Here is a 21,994-nt window from a genome sequence, read left to right as displayed (position 1 = left end):
GTGAGAAAGAGAGAAAAATTTCTCTCTTATGGAGAAGTTGAGAAGTTGATCTATGGCTACCAATCTTGATCCTCCTTGATCTGAGGTTGCAAATGCCTTAGCAGACCAGGTGCTCGGGAGCAGCAGCAGCAGAAGGCCATTGCTTTCACCTCCTGCACGTGAGCTCCCAAAGGCACCTGGTGGGCCACTGCGAGTAGCAGAGTGCTGGACTAGATGGACTCTGGTCTGACCCAGCAGGCTAGTTCTTATGTTCTTATGTTCAGTTGCTGAACGTACCAAATTATGTCAAATTTCCAGCTTTGCCCACAGGCTCAAAAAGAGAGGGGACCCCTAGTATTGTCCATGCCTGAAGGGCTATCCTGGACCAGGGGAATGACCACTTAAATTGGCCCAAACAGGCACCAGAGGCACTTGAGTGAGTCTTCTTCCCTTGCAGGCAGGGGAGCCCCTCCAGAATTCTGCCCAGCTGTCTCACCAACCACATGACCATAAGCAGTTCACGAATCCAGGTGTTTTTCAGCATCTGGTGGCGTATTTATCTGGACTGGTTTGAAGAAACTTAATAATGAACAGGGATACAGAACAGTTTCACGCACAGACGTCTCCTTGCTCTCCTTCTCTGGCTTCAGGATATCAGCAGGCTTGCTCCGGCATCCGTGGAAGTTTCATTTGCTTTTCCTCTTAGACGCGTCAAATATTACTACTGAGTCACCTGTACAGATGCAGAGAATGCAAAATCCCATTGAGTGGACAAAGAAGGTTAAAATGGAAAGCGATTTTGCTTTGTGACCGCCAGGCATATTAACTTAAGTATCAGCAACTGGAAGCCTCGGCTAAAACAGGAAACGCAGGGACGTGTCTAGTTAAAATGGCGTCAGGGTCTAGCCTGGGTGCTGCACCCCCTCCCCCCACAGCTGCACCTCACCTCTGCCGGGACAGAGTGCAGCTGAAGGCCAGTGAGTCTGAGTCGCCCCACCCACAATCTCCAAGTAGAAATTGAGACCAGTCCATCTAGGGCAGGGGTAGGGAACCTGCGGCTCTCCAGATGTTCAGGAACTACAATTCCCATCAGCCCCTACCAGCATGGCCAATTGGCCATGCTGACAGAGGCTGATGGGAATTGTAGTTCCTGAACATCTGGAGAGCCGCAGGTTCCCTACCCCTGATCTAGGGCCAGGCTTGGATCCAATTCTAAGATATGCAGTGGTGGCAAACCTTTGGCACTCCAGATGTTATGGATTACAATTCCCATCAGCCCCTGCCAATTGGCCATGCTGGCAGGGGCTGATGGGAATTGTAGTCCATAGCATCTGGAGTGCCAAAGGTTCGCCACCATGGGCTTAGAGCTAGAGCCCAGCCTAGTCCCAGCTGGACTCAGACTGAAGGCTGCTCTCATCTTCTAGCTCAGTGGTTCTCAACCTTCCTAATCCCACGACCCTTTCATACAGTTCCTCATGTTGTGGTGACCCCCAACCCTAACATTTATCCATTTTACAGATGGAGAACACTGATGCAGAGAGTCTTAGGCGACCCCTGTGAAAGGGTCGTTCGACCCCCAGGGGGGTCCCGACCCACAGGTTAAGAACCACTGTTCTAGCTGTATACTGTTGGCTCCCCCCCAAGTTGCACCTCCAACCCAATATGGAGCTTGGGAGGGGGGCAGAGCCAGCAGTGTAAAGCTAGACCGATGAGAGCAGCCAGCTTCCGTCTGAGTCCGTCTGGGCCAGGCTTGGATCTGGCTCTAAGCTTCACACTGCAACTTCGAGTTGGATCCAAGACTGCCCCTGCATGTCCATCTATTGGTTATTTACTAATCTTGCTATACAGTTAATTTCTGTTTCTATCTTTTATTCAGGTTTTAAGCACTGAGCATAAAAATATTAACATGGTTATCTTCCTTACCCAGAAATAACCCGAACTTTATCATGTTCTAAATGCACTAATTAGAAGAAGAGTTTAGATACCCTGTCTTTCTCTCCCGTAAGGAGTCTCAGACTGGCTTAAAAACTCCTTCCCTTCCTCTCCCCTCAACAGACACCTTGTGAGGTAGGTGGGGCTGAGAGAGTTCTGAGAGAACTGTGACTAGCCCAAGGTCACCCAGCAGGCTTCATGCGTGGAAGCGGGGAAACAAATCCAGTTCACCAGTCTAACTAAGTGCTATCACTCGGAGAGAGTGGGACACACACGAGCGTATTTCAGTTTACCCAACACAGGAAAAGAAAACAAAAGAAGACTGTTCTCGTCGCCGTCACAGATTTGCTCCGCTTACAACTAGACCAGGGCGGATCGGCGCTGCTGGTTTTGCTAGATCTAACCGCAGCGTTTGATGTGGTCGATCATGACCTTTTGGCCCACCGCCTGGCCGTTTCCGGGGTGCGAGGCACTGTCCTTGAATGGATTGCCTCGTTTCTCCGGGACCGGACGCAGCAAGTGTGGTGCGGGGACCAAGCGTCCCGGAGGTGCTCACTCCACACGTCAGCCCAAAGCTCCGCACCAACTGAGCAAGGGCTCACTCCATTGTGGGGTGCCTCAGGGAGCGCTGCTGTCCCCGCTATTATTTAACATCTATATGCGACCCCTTGCTCAGTTGGTGCGGAGCTTTGGGCTGACGTGTCACCAATACGCTGATGACACTCAGCTCATTCTGTTGATGGAGGGGGGCTGTCACGCTTCTGCCTCCAGCATTGTTTGGAGGCCGCGGGCTGGTTGGTTGGAAACAGAGCAGGCTGGAAACTGAATCCATCGAAGACGGAGATCGCCTGGCTGAGACGGGGAGGTTGGGAATTTCCAGTCGCCGTGTGGGAGGGGCTTTATTGGCACCAGCCCCTGTCCGCGACCTGGGGTCCACCTGGATTCGCCTCTTTCAATGGAGACCCAGGTGGCCCATATAACCCGGGTCGCTGCTTTACCATTATCTTCGAGCAGGCCCGACGGCTGGCTCCCTTCCTCCCCGCTGACTTGGCCACTGTGGTCCATGCAACGTCACCTCCAGGTTGGACTATTGCAACTCGCTTCCACGCAGGCCTCATGCCTGATCTCGAGATTAAAGATGGTCCAGAATGCAGCTGCACGCATGCTTGTGGAGGTGCCATGGGAGAGCATATTACACCCATGCCACGCTGCACTGCTTGCCAAATGAATACCGAATCATTTTCAAGGTGCTGGTGTTAACCTTTAGGCCTGATGCCTGGGGCCTCGGTACCCACGGGACCGCCTGACCCCATATGTCCCTAACCGTCTCTGCGCTCGCAGAGGCCAATCTACTGAGGATCCCTGGCTCCTTTCCATGATAATGGTTGGTCTCCACCTCGGCCAGAGCCTTTATAGCTCTGGCCCCAGCCTGGTGGAACAATTTCCAGTTGTCCATTCTGCGTGGACCTTGTTGAGTTCCGCAGGGCCTGCAAGACTGAGCTGTTCCACCGGGCCTTTGGGGAGATCTAGCTTGATAGGCCCTCCCTCCCTCCCTCCTTCTTGTTTCTTTTTATGAAGACTCATAAAACCCACTCTGTGACTTCTGTGGAATGATATTAGGCGCCATCCGGCTTTAGAGTATTAATGCTGCATTTTAACAGAGTAAGGTTTATTTTTACCGGAGCCATCCTTATTTATATTACATTGTATTTTAATTGATGGTGCTCTTTATACTGTTCACCGCCCTGAGCCCTTCGGGGGAGGGCGGTTTATAAACCTAATAAATAATAATAATAATAATAAATAATAATAAACTTAGACTGGACTACCACTTGCATGGTCTCCTGTCACGAGCATAAATCACCTCCATGGATAGAGAGTTCTCTACCCTAACCACCGCAGCCAAGAAAATGTGCTCCCCCCTGTATTTTTCTCTCCCATTTGAACGGGGCCACTTGGCACACAACCTGTATTGCTTAATAAACCCTGCTCAAAGGAGAGCCATAATGCTCGCCAGGTTTAATGTTATGCCTTCTGCCTTGTTACATGGCAGATTCAATAAGCAAGAAAAGGCTAAAAGATTGTGCCCATGTAACGATGGCTCAGTTGAATCTCTGGCCCACCAATTACTACACTGTCTCAGATCCAAGGAAATCAGATCCAAGTATGTGAATCTCACTCCTTTACATTTACCCGATCTCCCCGATTTAGTTAGATTACACTACTTGTTGGACAATCCTGATCCTTCTCTCTGTATGGTAGTGGCAGACTTTCTCCTGGAAATTACTAAACGCCTATAGATTTCCTTCGACCTAACATTTATTTCCTGTATTGTATATGCTTTTTAATCCGTTTTTTATTATTGTTGTACTGTTGTGTGCCAATAAAGGCTTGCTAGATAAATCACCTCCAGGTGATCACATAGAGATGTTAAGATAGTACCCTTTTTCCCCCTTGGGGGTGAGATCTCCTGATACACCCAAAGCAAGTAAAGCTGTTGTGGACGAGAAACTTTTGATGACTTACAAGCAAGCACAGACTTACCCCAAATCATGCGCCAGAGAAACGCTCCTGTCTGAGAGTAAAATGCAACAACTCCACAGCTCCCAAGGAAAAAGGCTATTTTGCTGAGTGGACTCAGGACATCCAAGATGGGATAGGCCCACTTCCCCGTGACTGAGTAAATGTGCACGCTCCTAGGCAAGGAGAGAATTCATTGTTATAAGCTGGCATTTTGATAACTGGACCAGTCTACCCTACATTACAAAAGGAAGGGTAATGTGTGTCAATGATCAGGCATTTGGTGGGCATTTAGTGTCACAAAATGGGCTGTCTGACCTAATGCCACACATGGACTTGAAGGGACATACCCCTTTTTTCGAAGAGGAGTGTCTGCATTAAAGGAAAGTGCAGTTGAGATTCTCGAATAGACAGAAAGAGGACAGTGACAATAGAGTGGGCAGCTGGATGAAGCGTGTCAGAGGTACAGGGGCTCCCTCTGGGCTCTGATGTGGGATGGTGGGCTTGCTGCCTTGTTGGGGGGCCGCTTCAGCTTGACTTCTGTATCAGTAAATAACACAAATGCTAGAAAACCACCTAAAGTCTCCAGTGTTTCCTCCTCCCGAGGGAACCAGCTAAGTGCTTTCACTCGAGGAAAGTGGGATACACACAGGAGTATTTTAGTTAACAGGTGTCAAACTCGCAGCCCTCCAGATGTTATGGACTACAGTTCCCATCATTCCCTGCCAGCATGATTGGACAAATACTTAATTAGCAGAGTTAATGCAATAATGAGGCCGAGACCAGTTGCTTTACTGAAATAAAGTTTACTTACTACAGGGAAGGGAAACTTGGAAGAAAAACAATAAACATCTTTCTTACTAGCTAGCACCAACAGCCAGCTTGCTGCTTAGACTATTACATGGCTACTAAGCTATGGATAGAGTGAACTGACCACGTGCAGAGTGCAAAACAAAGAAGATATATCTAAAGCCTACGTGCAGACCTGCATGTAGCCCACCCAACCAATAGGTATCAATTACCTGGTCACTGACTTCTGACCTCACTAACTAATTAGCATGCAACAATTAACTCCTTCATTACTGGATTGTGTTACTGGCACTTGCCAAATCCCATCAATGATGCTGGCAGGGGATGATGGGAACTGTCGTCCATAACATCTGGAGGGCTGCGAGTTTGACACCTGTGATAAGGCATTTCCAGATAAAGGAAATATATCCTTTTCTCTGCCTGAACATTCTGTGCAAAAATGGTGGAATCAAAACTGTATCCAGTCACAGGCAGGTGAGCTCCTTACAGGATGATGTGAAGGAACCGGACAAGTGATGGATGGGTCGCCCGTGTGTACATTGGAATCGGGAGAGGGAAAGGTCATCTCACGGCAAAACTGAAACATCAAGAATCTAAACACTCAAGCTGGTGTTTACAATTAATCAATGCACTAATTAAAGAGCTTGACTTAATACATGTTTGCAGCCCAGGCATGTGGCTTATCTACATAGCCAAGCGCGGAAGTCCCATCCAATTGGGTATTCCGCGGTTTGGACGAAAGGCCAGCTTACAAACAAATGCATGTATGAGTGCAGGCCACAATTCCCAGTCAAGGGCACAAGAATGAGGCAGAGAGGGTATGCAAGCCCAGCAACCTTCAGAAAGCAGATAAGCCCAGCACTGGAATTCTGATTCTAGAATGGCGAGGTAAAACATTCCATTTTTTTTTTTTTGCTGCTTTAAATGCCCATAAAGTTTTTTTGGAGGGAGGTGACATTTATCTTACGTCCAGTTCTTCTTCCTAAAGGGAAACCAAAGCGACTTACATCATCATTTCCCCTTCCTCCATTTTATCCTCAGAACCATCTTGTAAGATGCGCTAGCAAATTGGCCATGCTGGCAGGAGCTGATGGGAATTGTAGTCCATGAACATCTGGAGTGCCATGATAAGATACATTAGTTGGCCATGCTGGCAGGGGGTGATGGGAATTGTAGTCCATGAACATCTAAAGTGCCATAGGTTTGCCACCACTGCGCTAGGCTGAAAGACAGAACTTGGCTCCAGGTCACCCACTAAGATTTCACAACAGAGGCCCCTTCCGCACATGCAGAATATTGCCTTTTCAATCCACTTTCAATGCACTTTGCAGCTGCATTTTACTGTCTGGAATAGCAAAATCCACTTGCAAACAATTGTGAAAGTGGATTGAAAGTGCATTATTCTGCATGTGCGGAAGGGGCCAGTGTGTGGATTCAAACCAGGTTCTCCCAGATTCTAATCCAGCATTCTAACCAATATATTGTGCTGTCTCAAGATCCGCCTGGATAAATAAGTTTTCAACAACTAAAAATTTCTCAGCTGCTGCAGTTTCTGAAATTGGGCGTTGTGATATGGTGCCTAGGTCTTACATGATGCGCATGAGATGTGAGATACTTTCCCCTCTCAAAATTTAATTCCAGAGACACTGGGAGGGATACTGAATGCTGACAAATGATGTCATGAGCTGCTCATACGGGCCAAATTTTAGCAAGGCACCACCAAAAAGCAAAAGAAAGCCAAAACAGACAATGCCCCCTTCCACACATGAAGAATAATGCACTTTCAATCCACTTTCACAATTGTCTGCAAGTGGATTTTGCTATTCCGCACAGTAAAATCCAGCTGCAAAGTGCATTGAAGGTGCATTATTCTGCATGTGTGGAAGGGGCCTGTGATTCATCAGAAAACATGGGATTTCTGTGATAAATGGGACATATGCTCCTTTTGAAATGGGGCCTCTTTTAAACAGGAATTCTGAGGGAATCTCAGAGGTCAGCCTCAAGGTTGTAACAGCACAACTTGTAGACAGAACAACTCCCAGCACTCAAGTAACAAAGGAGAACTGGTACATGGGGAAGGGATTTTGATAAGCAGCACACCTAATCCCATTAAGTTCAAGATTTGATTAAGCTCAAGAACCACTCGCATACGGCCGTATAAAGCAGTCGTTCAAGAGGGCCAAAGCCGCTCTCAAGAGTCAGATCAGGAATGTATTACGGTTTAAACAGTTGGGATTTCTTTTGTTTGAGAAGGGAGCCTTTTCCAGTTGAGGACTTGCCTGGCTGTACGTAATAACTTAGTGGGAGAAGGAATTTCCTTTTGGCTTCTTGCCTGTTGAAAAGAGATGCCAGGGCATGTGATAAAGATTTGTTTTATTTAAAGAGAATGCTTACCAAGCGATATAGCCCAAACAGCCAATTATTAACCAAAGGAGTCTTTTCCTCTCTGATGGATAACGGCGAGGAACAGAAAACAGTTCTATCAAAGCGAACGGAAATATCGAAGTGTGCTGGAAAGAAAAATACAACGTGTAGTCATAGTGAATTCAATGCTTGTGGTTCCTACGAAATTACTTACAAAAACTGCCACTTAGCGTTTCCGAACCAGCGCAACAACCAGATGAAGCCCAGAAACCGATCAAAGATTGGCTTTGGGAACTACAGGTGAAGATGGTGAGTTTCCATTTCTAGGGCAAGATAGTCCATTTGGAGCTTGTAATTTGCGTTCTCTTAGTAGAGAAATTGCCCCCCCTCCCCCACTGCAAAAAATAAATAAATAAAGATGTTAAATGGTATACCACACATTTTCTTTTTGGCCTTTTAAACGACATCCATTCACTTTGAGATTTTTTTTTCTACGTAATACTAGCAAAACAGGGGTATGTAGTTTAGGGACCCGAACAATGCATTTTGCATCCCTGGACAAAGAAAAGCCTTATGAATCCAAGACACACACATAGCAGCAAAAAGTAAAAAGGTAGGGATGCCAGCCTCCAGGGGAGACATGGAGATCCCCTAGAATTACAGCTCCATCTCAAGACTACAGAGATCAGTTTCCCTAGAGCAGGAGTCTGCAATCTGTGGCTCTTCAGATGTTCATGGACTACAATTCCAATCATCCCCTGCCAGAACAGCCAATTGGCCATGCTGACAGGGGCTGATGGGAATTGTAGTCCATGAACATCTGGAGAGCCACAGGTTGCAGACCCCTGCCCTAGAGAAAAGGGATGCTTTGGAAGGGGCTCCAAAGCATTTGGAGATTTGGAGGAATCTCCAAAAGCTTCCCAACCTGGATCTGACAACCCTAAGCCCCATCCCCTGGCCGAGGCTGGGGGGAACCCAAGAACCCTAAAGGGTCCCTCCATATGGTGGTCTTTTGCACCTGGCTTGCCTTGAAGAGTCAGGATAGGAGAATGTCTTCTTTCTTTGGCACCTGTGAGTGTGGGTGGGCTTTCCCCCTCGCACTCTCATGGTAGCATCACGAATGACAGCTAAATTGCTACTATTGAACCAAAAGCAGAGGACGGCGGCAAGCAACGCTTCCATCTTGCTACAATAGATCACACTGATTTTTCCCCCATATGTATTATACCCCCTAGAGGATAGGAGGAAGTACTACCCCTGAAAGCTACAGCAGGGGGAATCTTGCTACAATAGATCACACTGATTTTTTTCCATATGTATTATACCCCCCTAGAGGATAGGAGGAAGTACTACGCCTGAAAGCTACAGCGGGGAGAATCCATAAATTGCTACCCATTTAGAGAGAGATGATATACCTTTAAATAACACAGTTTTAGATTCCCTTTGATCTGCTAACTGCACTGTTTCTGATATGCTTGCATACATTAGCTGTTACGTGAATTAAAGATTTATTGGCCGTTGGTCACAGAGGGATCAAGGTAGATGATTTCAGACATCTCGTTCAAGCCTGGCTCTGCTTCTATTTTCCCCATTCACGGCAATATAGAGCGCAAGAACAATGATCTGCACAAGAGTAAATGAGTTCACGGTGATTCATGTTGATAAAGCGAAATACCCAAGAATTGCACGGTCGACCGCTCGCTGCAATTTCCCACTTGCCAGTGGGTTTCAATTAGCTCTCCAAATGAATTCCTTTTCGCCAGACAATGGAAAGTGGACTGTGGCTGTGCCATTAGTAATGGAACATATACCACAATTTAAAACTAGTTAAAATCCCTTTAAATGCATTTTGTTTTCTTCTCAGAAAAACAGTCCCCACTCTTAGCTATTTCTAATACGGCTGTAGTCGTACCACACACCGGGAGCCATTAGAGGGCAATTAAGCCATTTCTAACTACGACGTATTGTTTAATTTAGCATTCATTCAACTAAAATGTTCTTTCAGCAAATACAAAAAAATAGTGTTTTTAAAAAACAAATCTTAATAATCAGGCCTGGATTGGCACCAATCTCTGATCGGGGCTGGTAGCAGTGACTCATTCTTCTATTTTCCATTAAGTTTTATTTTCAGTGTCATTGGCAATAAGTAAAACAATTATCACAGGAGGGGGAGGAAAGCAGTTAATTCTTACTTTTGCTCTGAACAAACACACTATGTAGTAAACTGCCTTTCAGCCACCCGAATGAATGAGGAATTTCACTCTGACTTCACAAGACAGCCTTCTTTCATTTTTGAGTTCGGCAAGATTGGGTCTTTTGTTTTGATTTATTTATCAATGCTGTTCAATTAAAAGCTTTGCTTTCTGAAGAGAGCTTATGAGTCTACCACCTTAATTGGGATGGCAGGATACCAAGCGAAATTTCAACCTGCACGTAGTCAAATACTGCACTGACGGTTTAATGCGTTTTTTAAATAAAGTCTACTTTTTTTCTGAGGGAGTAGATTTTTTTTTCAAAGGTAACACTTTTGGTATTGGCTTGTCTGAAGCGATATCTCTTTTTGCGTGATTTCCTGAGTGTTGCAAGGCTGTCGTTCGCAAGCCTCGCTGTCACTCTGTGTGAATTAAGAGTACATCCAAAGACCGAACCAGCAAGTTGTAGCAGCTATATTAGGGGTGGCCAACCTATGGTACTCCCATGCTGGCAGGGGCTGATGGGAATTGTAGTCCATGGACATGGCAGATATCCCATGCTGGCAGGGGCTAATGGGAATTGTAGTCCATGAACATCTGGAGCACCATAGGTTGGCCACCCCTAAGCTATATATTGCTGGGGAAAACCTGTAGAAGTAGTGAAGCTAATTTTCAGAAGTGCCCTGTTATTGTGCTGTCTTCTCAAGGAATCTCAGATTAGCACTTAAGTTCCCTCTTGAAAGACTCTTCTCTGAGGTAGAACATTGGCTCATCCTATCTCATTGGGCATCTACGGACTTTTCATCCTGTGTGCCATCTAAAAAGGATCTCTCACACTGTATATACCAGGTACTCGGGAGAAACAGCCGCAGAAGGCCATTGCTTTCACATCCTGCATGTGAGCTCCCAAAGGCACCTCGTGGGCCATTGCGAGTAGCAGAGAGCTGGACTAGATGGACTCTGGTCTGATCCAGCTGGCTTGTTCTTATGTTCTTAAAGATTACCACTGTTTCCTTCTTTACTTTTAATGGTCCGGCGTGTTCTTCCTGGGACCAGAGAGTCACTTGATCAAATGCTGGTTTTAGTATTTTTGGTGGAGTATCTTCCAATTTTGCTTCTCCTTTTTAGAGACCACCAACGTGTCAAAGTTACACACCCACTCAGAACTGCAAGCACAGGTACTCACAAGACAAAGCCTTAAAATCAAATTCTGACACAATACATTCCCCCCTTTTATTTGAATTCAGATACCTTTATTGGCAGACAAAAATAAATTTAAAATTGTTGAACAGTAAAACCAATAAATTATAAGACAGTCGTACAGCTCAGCCATTTTGTTCCAATTTTTGACAAGCCTTCATTTTTAGTACCAGTGAAAGAAATGTAGCAACAGCGCTGGTAGAGTCTGGGTCCTTATTTATTTTATTTATTTATTTATTTATTTATTTATTTATTAATTATTCAACTTATATACCTCCCTCCCCCAAAGGGCTCAGGGCAGTTCACAACAAACAAACAAACAACATCAAATAAATAATAAACAAACACCATACATTCAGTACTGGTGTACATTAAAACAGCATTCAATCCTAATATAACATTTCAAAAAGCAGGGGATAGTGCCCAACAACTAAAACTCCTCTAAGAGGGAACAGCAGGGCCCCAGTTGTCGAAAAAAGGGGGGGACATCAGTGGCTGGCCTCCCCAAAAGCCTGGCGGAATAGCTCAGTCTTACAGGCCCTGCAGAACTCATTGAGATCCCACAGGGCCCGGATAGCTGGCGGAAGAGCATTCCACCAGGCAGGGGCCAGGGCTGTAAAAGCCCTGGCCCGAGTGGAAGCCAGCTGCGTCATAGAGGGGCCAGGAACCACCAGCAAATTGGCCTCTGATAAGAATCAGGAAAGTCAAGGATATTGACAAGCTGGAACGGGTCCAGAGGAGAGCAACCAAAAAGGTAAAAGGTCTGGAATCCATATCCTACCAGGAGAGACTTAGGGAGCTGGGTATGTTTGGTGAAGAGAAGGTTGAGAGGTGACATGATAGCCATGTTTAGACATTGTCACAAGCCTTTATTGGCATAAAATAAACATACAAAATCAGCATACAAAATTTGCCCATTATTGCTCACAATTATAGACACTGGTACTAAAATACTAAATACTAAAATATACACATGGTCCTTCTGTAACTACAGGACATTCCTTCAGCTAAGTTAACCCACCCAAACGTCATCGGACACTGACAGAAGCCAGCAAAATCACTGCTGGCTATATGCGGTCATAATACATAGACATTGGTTGGTATTCATCTAGACTTATGTATGTTTAGACATTGGAAGGGATGTCATGTTGGTGAGGGAGCAAGCTTGTTTTCTGCTGCTCCAGAGACTAGGACCAGGAGTAATGGGTTCAAGGTGAAGGAAAAGAGATTCCACCTAAATATCATTTTATTTCCTGTCTCAAAACATTTCATTTGGGGTTGTGCAGAATGGACCCCTGAGCTTCACAGGGGGCAACACAAAAACATGATGGGAAGCACAGTGCTCGTACAGAGTCTCCACACGGTTTCTCTTGGTGGAAGTTCTCACAGAACTTGAGATATTTTTGCAGCCCAGCCCAGTGCTGGAGCCGTGGTTCAACGCTGTGATGCTCAGAGAATGGTGAGCGAATCTAGGCTGAGAGGTAAGATTATTTCATTCATGTCGGCTCTTATGACTCAGTCTGGCCCTGAACTTGTCCTCCCACCTATCCCCAAGAGGATGCGTCATTAACTGAACACACGCCCACAGTTTTCTGCAGGACTTGAAGCGACTTTGCCTTCGACAGGTCCCCTTTTCGTTTGGAAGGAAGACAATTCAAAACGAAAATTTAAAAGCAGGGCAGCGTCGAAACACGTAAGCAATCCTCCTGCACTCAGTACACATTTGCTGATCAGCTGGTCTGCAGCATGCACGGAACAATTATCTGCTTCTCCATACCTTCGGATTCTTTCACTAATTCCAAAAAGCGATTACGGATTCATTTGTATTCCCGGCCCCTTCTGTATTGTGCGGTGTTCTGTTTACAGCAACAGAAGTTGCCGTTCTTTTGCCAGCACTGCAGTAACCTAAAAAGTTTCTCTCCACCGCCCCATTTCATGACTTCACATCTTTCCACTGGTTTAAACTTGGCAAGCGATGATTCACTGACATTTCCCTTGGTGCGTGAAGGCTTCTTTGGGCAATTCGCACAGACTAGTCCCCGCAAACAGTTCTATAAATGCTTACGCAGGCAGAGCTATGCATCCAGATTTTTTTCAAATGTATTTTCTGCCAAAAACTCCCCAATTGTGGCAAGTCAAGGGAGCCGAAAAGCCCATCCCCGCTTCACCCCACCATTTAACAAAAGGGGGGGGGGGTCAGAGTTGAACACAGGGGTTGGTTCAGCCAATCCTTGCATTCAGTGGCTAAGAATTTTTCAAATTTGGCTTTAATTTAATTTTAACTTTAGAGCAGCAGTGGCGTAGGAGGTTAAGAGCTCGTGTGTCTAATCTGGAGGGACCGGGTTTGATTCCCAGCTCTGCCGCCTGAGCTGTGGAGGCTTATCTGGGGAATTCAGATTAGCCTGTACACTCCCACACACGCCAGCTGGGTGACCTTGGGCTAGTCACAGCTTCTTGGAGCTCTCTCAGCCCCACCTACCTCACAGGGTGTTTGTTGTGAGGGGGGAAGGGCAAGGAGATTGTAAGCCCCTTTGAGTCTCCTGCAGGAGAGAAAGGGGGGATAAAAATCCAAACTCTTCTTCTTCTTCTTGAAAAGACCCAAAACATTTTGAAAAAGTTGAAAAATCCGGTATGGGAGGTTTGGGTTTTTTCAGCAGTTTTGAGATCTTTTAAAGCCAAACCTGAAAAATACCTGTGGCGGGAGGGAGCTGGGTTAGGGACACCCCTATAAAGAGGCAACAAGTACAGCAAGCAAAGACTGGGCACGATCCAGCCGAAGTGAAGCCATTTTCTCGATAATTTCTTGTTAATTTAAACTGCAAGGATGCACACTTCCCTGCCTCTCACTGGAATCAGCAGCACTGAAAAGTACTTAGTCGGCTGGTTAGGGCTCTCATTTTGCAAAAACCGTGCAAGTGCGGAACATTTACTGCAAAGTATTCTACTCACCATAGCATGATTCATCCACACAGGGATGTATGCATCAAGGCTCTCGGGATAAACCAACTTCCGGTCATAAAGGTACAATATCCAAAAGGATGAAGTCACAAACTGGAACAAAAAAATTAGAAAACATTATTCCAAATGAGATGGCCTTAATTAGCAGTGGCACATAGCAGTGTCTGGGGACGGCATCCATGGCTGTCCCAGACTTCCCCTCGGCCCTCACACAGTCACTCCACGAAGAGCCCACCATGCCATAGCCCACACCTCACTCATTGGAGTAATTGGGGCAATGCAGGGAAACAGCACCAGGCCAGGAGACACCACTGCGGCCATTGCAGCTCCCACAGGCTCTCCGGCAGATTGGGGGAACCTAGCCTGGTCCGCAAAGGAGATACCGGCACAGAGACTGGCCAGCTTAGAGGGCAGGCCCATCTCTGCCCAGCCCACCCTCCCCTGATGGAGGACTCCAGGCTAGGGGACAGCCAGCTAATTAGGGCCCCACAGGGCCAGAAAGACGGCCTAAGGGGCCTATCAGCTGATGAAGGGAGGAAAGTGAGTAGTCAGGAAGTGAAGGAGGGGATAAAAGTGAAGTAGAAGCAGAGGTGGGATCCAGCAGGTTCTCACAGGTTCCTGAGAGTAGGTTACTAATTATTTGTGTGTGCTGAGAGGGGGTTACTAATTGGTGATTTTGCCACGTGATTTTTGCCTTAGTTACGCCCCTCCTCTCAGCAGTAGTGGCAGAACTTGAAGCAGTCTAGCAGGAGGTGCACCGGCGTACGTGGCAGCCTGTGCCTGCGTGCATTTGTTTCCCGCCCAAGGACCGGCGCAGCAGCTGCGTCCTTGCCACAGACCCGCCCAGGAATGCCCCGCCCCCGGAATGCCCAGGCACGCCCCCGTCGTGCCCGACCCAGCCCCTTTGGCGCTACGCCAGTTTGAATCCCACCACCATGAGAACCTGTTACTAACATTTTTGGATCCCACCACTGAGTAGAAGACAGAGACATTGTGGTGGGTAAAGAAGAAAGAAAAGTAGAGCAGGGAGGAAAGGTTAAGCCGAGTCAAGTGGAAAGTGAGACAGAGTTAGGGAAGAGAGGGAAAGGGGTAAGAGAGGGAGGGACACCACTAGCCGCTCTTGCCAGCGACTCCAATGGGGTACAGGCCACACAAGCCCCCATTGGCGGCATCACCTGTCTGCTGACCAGTGACCCCTTGGGGAACCACAGGGGATAGCCCCATGGTTCTGCAAGCTCGCCTGCTGCACCCCACCCACTGGGAGCGAGGGCAGGTGGGCGGACGGGAGACCACCTGGGAAAGGGAAGAAGGGATGGCACCTCTGGCCACACCTGACCAGGCAGAGGAGGGGACTCTCCACCCAGCAGAGAGACTGCAGGGACTGATTTGATAGTAAAACAGAAAAGCAAAATTGCAGAGAGAAAGTGGGAAATGGGACACTGCTGAAGAAACATATAGTAAGTAGCCTTTTGTCCATGGGAAAATAGGAATTCTGGCTCAGCGGTTCCCAAGCCTTTTTGGGCTACCACCCCTTGGTTCCATAAATCCATCCAAAATTCCCCCAACTCTATAAAAAGCCTTATTCAGAATATCAGTTTTCACGAACCACAGAGGAAGACAATAACAATACAATTCAGAACAGTAACAATTAATTGCACATTTATTTAAAATCCAATTAAAATTTCTTAATTTAATGTATTCCACAAAATTGATGAACTTGATCCGGTGATACCAGTTTTTTCAAAGTCTGACAGCCATTTAACAACTCTTAAATACCACTATTCGTAACTACTTCACCGTTCGGTAAATTCATAATGAAATAGACTGAGCTGCTGAAGTAATACCATTTTCCCCATGTCTGGTTTAAAGTTATTTAGCAAGTCTTAAATCACCATGTTTAGTAACCTGGAGTTGATTGCTTTGCTTGATGAAAAATAGGACGACTACACTAAAACCACATGCCACCAAATACGATGTTAGAAATGCAACTAGGAGCTCCTAACCAATGGGTGACCCAAAGAGGCTTACCGTATATACTCATGTATAAGCCGAGTTTTTCAGCCCTGTTTAAAGGCTGAGAAAAGCCCCCTCGGCTTATACGCCAGTCACCATTTTCTATTAATCACAAGGAGGCTGGGGGCGGGGCCGGGACAACCTCCCTGCCCCTGGGAAGCCGCTTGTTGCTGCTCTCCTCCAGGGTGAAGGGGGAACCCCGAGGCACCCTGGCTGGCTGGGCTTCGCTGTTAACTTCTGAGGATATTCTCTTATTTGGGCAGTGACATCAGGGGAGTCACTGCCCAAATAAGGAGCTCCTCTGCCTGGCTGGGTTTGACAAAGCCCAGCTAGCCTGCAGGCAGAGGGAGCTCCTTATTTGGGCAGTGACTCCCCCTGATGTCACTGCCCAAATTAGGAGCTCCCTCTGCCTCCCGGCTTCCCACCCTCCGCTTATACCGGAGTCAATAAGTTTTCCCAGTTTTGGGCAGTAAAATTAGGTATATATATATAAACCTTTATTAGGCATATAATCCATATAACAGCCAGTAAAATTAGGTGCCTCGGCTTATACACAGGTCGGCTTATACACGAGTATAATGTACATATGGAAACTAGGCTTATATGTGAGCACAAAAGCATGGAACAATTTTTTCTCCGATGCCCTAAATTACACCAATATTTCCTTCTGTTACCTAGACCATCAACACTGGCCATTTTGTAATTATTACAACAAGAACAGCCATTTTGTAATTATTACAACAAATACTGTCAGCAGTGTCATCATGATGAAAATGTACTTACCATGGATACAGGAAAAGCCAGAGATCCAAACAGCAAGTCTCTGAAGGGGACCACAAACTTGGCAATTCTCTGTTTCTCCATTAGTGTAAACACATCAACCAGGAAGGAGATGCCACACAAAACAGCCTGCAAAACCTAAATTAATTACAACTAATGAGCAGATCTTCATCCAGTTTTAATTGTACATGCCTCAGCGAACTCCCTTCTTGCACTTAAGGGAGCCATTTTGCGGGCAAACCATGAATCAGCACACGGAAAACTACTGCTGGCTAAATCTATCTTATTTACTGAAAGTGTTTTAATAAATTAGTTTGGGTGGCAAACTTTAGCACTGTCTTGTTCAACGAACTTAAATAAGAGTTGGGGAGGACAGGCAGCGTTGTTTAGGCCAAGTGTGCAAAGATTATACAGATTTATGGAGGAGAAGTCGATCTATGGCTACCAATCTTGAACTTTTTGATCTGAGATTGCAAATGCCTTAGCAGACCAGGTGCTCGGGAGCAGCAGCAGCAGCAGAAGGCCATTGCTTTCACCTCCTGCATGTGAGCTCCCAAAGGCACCTGGTGGGCCACTGCGAGTAGCAGAGAGCTGGACTAGATGGACTCTGGTCTGATCCAGCTGGCTTGTTCTTATGTTCTTATGTTCTTATAACATTCGGTAAAATACATTATCGTTGGCATGCACTCTATTTTAGGATGAAAGAAATTCCTCCAGGGTACAAAGGCCAAGACTTGGTCTTCTCAGATGCTAACCAGGATGGCCCGAGCCAGTATTTTGATAGGAGACTATTGGGATTCGTTGGTTCCTCCTAACCCATGATTGTAGAAATGCACTCAGTTTCCTGTAGGACCATTGGAAAGCATAAACGCAAAAGGGGTTTGTTGCATCTAGACATTCTGCAAATGGCAGACCTTGATAAAACAATTCAAGAGGGATTGCACATAGCTGTAAATTCACCATTACAGAACTGCAAACAGTGAATGAGCGCATACATACAAAATCCAGCTTTTAGCAGCTTTATTTTTGTTAAACGATGCATCGATCGCAGCAAAATTAATATATTTGAACATGTAATGAAATTTTTCTTTCCTTTTTAGAAGATGTTTGTGGATGAGTGGGAGGCTCATTCCGCACATGCAGAATAATGCACTTTCAAACCGCTTTCAGTGCTCTTTGAAGCTGTGCGGAATAGCAAAATCCACTTGCAAACAGTTGTGGAAGTGGTTTGAAAACGCATTATTTTGCGTGTGCAGAAGGGGCCGGAGTTTCTCCTAAGCTCAGAATCTCACTGGGAGAAAGATTACTTTGAAGATGGAGGGGGGACAGAAGTTTGAGCTCTGTTATATCTCCATTCCTCCCCCCCCCCCCCCCAATATCACAGGGATTCAAAGATCAATGACGCTGTATTGGGGCTTGACCCTAAATAGGCCCTAAGTAGATGTAGCTCCCGTTCCTCATATTTTGTCACTGTCCGTCAAAAAACAAGATCCAATCAAAAGAAAAATCAGTTCACCTAAACTGTGACCCCGTGTTACATCACCCCCTGTTTGTGGGCCCACCTCACCCCCACCTTTTCTGGGTATTTAACCAAGCCTATAGATATATCTCCTGACCCGGACTAGTTGATTTCAGCAGATCTCACAAACGAAACAGGGTTATCCCTCGTCAGTCTTGGATGGGAGACCCCCAAGGAAGTCGAGAGTTGCTAAGCATGAGGCAGGCAATGGCAAATCCCGTTCTAACCCCCTGTCTCAAAGGAGGACCACTCCTTTGATAACTGAGGAAAATACATGGGAGAGTGGTAGTGGAACAGGTGAACTCCCAAGCCAGAAAACACAAACAAAACAAAAAGCACCACCCAAATATTATTTTTTGGTCAAGACCCATCTTGTTGTAGCAAAAATGCATTGAGGCCCCTTTCGCACATGCAGAATAATGCACTTTCAATCCACTTTGAAGCTGGGTTTTACTATGTGGGAGAGAAAAATCCGCTTGCAAACAATTGTGAAAGTGGACTGAATGTGCATCATTCTGCATGCGCGGAAGGGTCCTTAGTCTCTCTCCCTCACACACACACACACGGGGAGATTACCTTTCTCTATCAAAAGGTGAACACTCAGGCATCACACTAAGAAAAAGAATCCGCAGGAAACCGATGCTGCTAGAAGCTGGATCGTCTTTCACTGACTACAAGCTGTAAACCAGAACACGGCCGAGAGCTCCCGTGGTCTGACTCTCAGCGGAGATTCGAGTTTCGCTGCGAGCGGAGGTCAAGATTAGCCTTTGGCAAGCGGTGCTTCTGTGTGAACCTTTTCACTTTCTCCAGTATAAAAGAATTGCGAATTAGGCTCTGATGGAAGAATGGGTTTTGCCTCTGTGCAAATGGTGACCCCTGAATGAATGTGTATTTATGGGACTGTGTGTACAAAATCAATCTATTTAAAGTGTTTACAGATTAACCTTAAGCAGGAACCTCCTGATTCTGTGTCCAGTTCACTGCGAACCAAAGTTTATAGCCCCAAAAGGCAATGATGATGATAATAATCTCCCACCTCAATAGACTTGGAATAGAAAGGTCAACAAGGAAAACAAAAGAGTTTCCGGCGGGGTAGCCGGGCTAGTTTGTTGTACCTAGCCACAATCATTTCAGCATGAGCTTTTGTGAGTCAGATGTCACTTCTTAAGATGTGTAGGACCATACACCCATTATTATTATTGTTATTTAATTTTGTTTAATATCACTGCTGCCGGTTCTGAAGAAGAAGAAGAAGAAGAAGAAGAAGAAGAAGAAGAAGAAGAAGAAGAAGAAGAAGAAGAAGAAGAAGAAGAAGAAGAAGAAGAAGAAGGAGGAGGAGGAGGAGGAGGAGGAGGAGGAGGAGGAGGAGGAGTTTGGATTTATATCCCCCTTTCTCTCCTGTAGGAGACTCAAAGGGGTTTACAATCTCCTTTCCCTTCCCCGCTCACAACAAACACCCTGTGAGGTGGGTGGGGCTGAGAAAGCGCCGAAAAGCTGTGACTAGCCCAAGATCACCCAGCTGGCGTGTGTGGGAGTGCACAGGCTAATCTGAATTCCCCAGATAACCCTCCACAGCTCAGGCAGCAGAGCAGAGAATCAAACCCGGTTCCTCCAGATTAGAATGCACCTGCTCTTAACCACTACGCCACTGCTGCTCCTTTAGCTGGTTGTTGGCCTTTCATTACAATTCATGAGGCTTGAATTGTGATTAAACAATTGTATTAAACAAAATTAAATTATTATTGTTGTTCTTTTTGTCATCAAGTTGCAGCCACAGCCAATCTTCGGCCAACCTTCGGCCACTCTTTCAAAGGAAAGAGATGAACTGAGGTGGTTTGGAATTGCCTGCCTCTGAATAGCAGCACGGGACTTTCTTGGCAATTGGGCCCATCCAAATACTAGCGAGGGTTGCTGCTACTTAGCTTCCGAGATCTGGGCCAGCCAGGTCAGAGCATACATCCATGTGTATATGTAAACTGCTGCCAAGTCGCAGTCAAACTATGGCAACCCTGTAGGATTTTCAAGGCAACTAACTAACAGAGGTGGTTTGCCGCTGCCTTTCTCTGCACAGCGATCCTGGAATATCTTGGTGGTCTCCCATCCAAGTGGAAAAGGAAGAGTTTTGGATTTATACCCCACCTTTCTCTCCTGTAAGGAGACGCAAAGGGGCTTACAAGCTCCTTTCCCTTCCTCTCCCCACAACAGACATCTTGTGAGGCAGGTGGGGCTGAGAAAGTTCCAAAGAACTGTGACCAGCCCAAGGTCACTCAGCAGGCTTCATGTGAAGGAGCGGGAAAACAAGTCCAGTACACCAGATTAGAGTACTCTGAGTGCAGAATCAAACCAACAGGTTCTCCCTATCAGAGTCCACCTACTCCTAACCACTACAGGCTGGGTCTCCTACTATCCTCTTAGCTTCTGAGATGGGGGGGGGGGGATGCCACCCAGACCAACTGGTGTAAAACAGCGCCACAATCTAGGTCACCTGATTTTTCTTTTCAACAGATCCTTTGTTTTTCCAATGAACAGTTACTAAAAGCAGGCAAAAGGATCCCACAGACTAAGAGTCAAGCTATGCCCAGACCCTGAAGGTCAGCAGTTCTCAGCCTTCGGGGTATCTTTTGGAGCACAGGTGTCATACTCATGGCCCTCCAGATGTTATGGACTACAGTTCCCATCATCCCCTGCCAGCATCGTGCTGGCAGGGGATGATGGGAACTGTAGTCCATAACATCTGGAGGGCCATGAGTATGACACCTATGTTTTGGAGGAACCGCTCCCACAGCTGCTTCCTCTCTCCTGAGCCCCTTCTGCACATGCAGAATAATGCACTTTCAATCCACTTTCACAACTGTTTGCAAGTGGATTTTGCTATTCCGCACAATAAAACCCAGCTGCAAAGTGCACTGAAAGTGCATTATCCTTGCACCCGCCTGGCACCATGGCCCGTCGCTGCGCCTTCCTCGGCTGCCACCTGCTCCCCTTGGCATCCCTCCGGCAGCCTGGCGCGCCTTACCAGGTTGAGGAAGGTGAGGAATTTCCAGACCCCGCCGTAGGTGTCGATGCCTGCCGTTGCCGCCGCTTGGGCACCCAGCGCCTCGATATTGGCGGTCAAGCGGGCGATGTAGGCGAACCAGGCCAAGCCGAGGCCGTGCCAGAGCAAGAGGCGGGAGGGCGTCATGGCGCTGCTCGAGGCGCCCCGCAATCGCGTGACCCTCCTGTGCAAACAACGATCCTGCAGAGCAGGCAACGTCCGGACCGCTCAGGCAGCTGCAGGAAGCGACATGGAGCGGAAGCGCACTTTGCTTTCTTTCCTCTCCCTGCCCTTGTTTGCGCGCCACCCCCGAGCTGCGGCTTATTCTTTGCACTGAAGCGCCTGTCCCAAGATTATGGGAGATTAGTCGCCCGGCTACGGCAGTTGGGGCGCTTTATAGCCGGGGAGGGGAGGGTGTGCAATGTGCAATGTGCACAGTGCGTAGACCACAGGGGGAAAAGAGTTTGCGTAACGGCGCTCTCCGCGGCTGGCTGGGCGCCCAGCAGAGATGCAAACCGGTTTCCCCATTGCTGATTGCTGCAATTTGTCCGGGTGGCAGAAGATAGGGCAATGCAGCTTTGGCTCCAATAAATGCAGGGATTTTATTTTTTTAAAAAACAAACAAGCTGTGTCAAACGAGCCATTTTTTTTTCATAAAAACTCCTTTTTATGAACGCCAGCGTAGTGTCGTTG

General features: G+C 46.8%; 1 protein-coding gene across 1 annotated transcript; it reads right to left on the bottom strand.

The window, feature by feature from the left end:
• Positions 1-168: 168 nt before the first annotated feature.
• LOC125439181 (androgen dependent TFPI regulating protein) lies at positions 169-21,676 on the bottom strand. The gene is made up of 6 exons (XM_048508134.1): positions 21,284-21,676; positions 16,752-16,886; positions 13,947-14,048; positions 7,636-7,751; positions 4,456-4,607; positions 169-712 (listed from the first exon to the last, which is right to left on the bottom strand). The coding sequence occupies exons 1-6, from the start codon at positions 21,446-21,448 to the stop codon at positions 666-668; spliced, it is 717 nt and encodes a 238-aa protein (XP_048364091.1). The 5' UTR covers positions 21,449-21,676; the 3' UTR covers positions 169-665.
• Positions 21,677-21,994: the final 318 nt, after the last annotated feature.

This window comes from Sphaerodactylus townsendi, linkage group LG09 (assembly GCF_021028975.2).
Source record: "Sphaerodactylus townsendi isolate TG3544 linkage group LG09, MPM_Stown_v2.3, whole genome shotgun sequence".
NCBI classification, from domain to species: Eukaryota; Metazoa; Chordata; class Lepidosauria; order Squamata; family Sphaerodactylidae; genus Sphaerodactylus; species Sphaerodactylus townsendi.
Note: the sequence above shows the minus strand (reverse complement) of the source record. Positions and strands in the feature narration are given on the sequence as shown.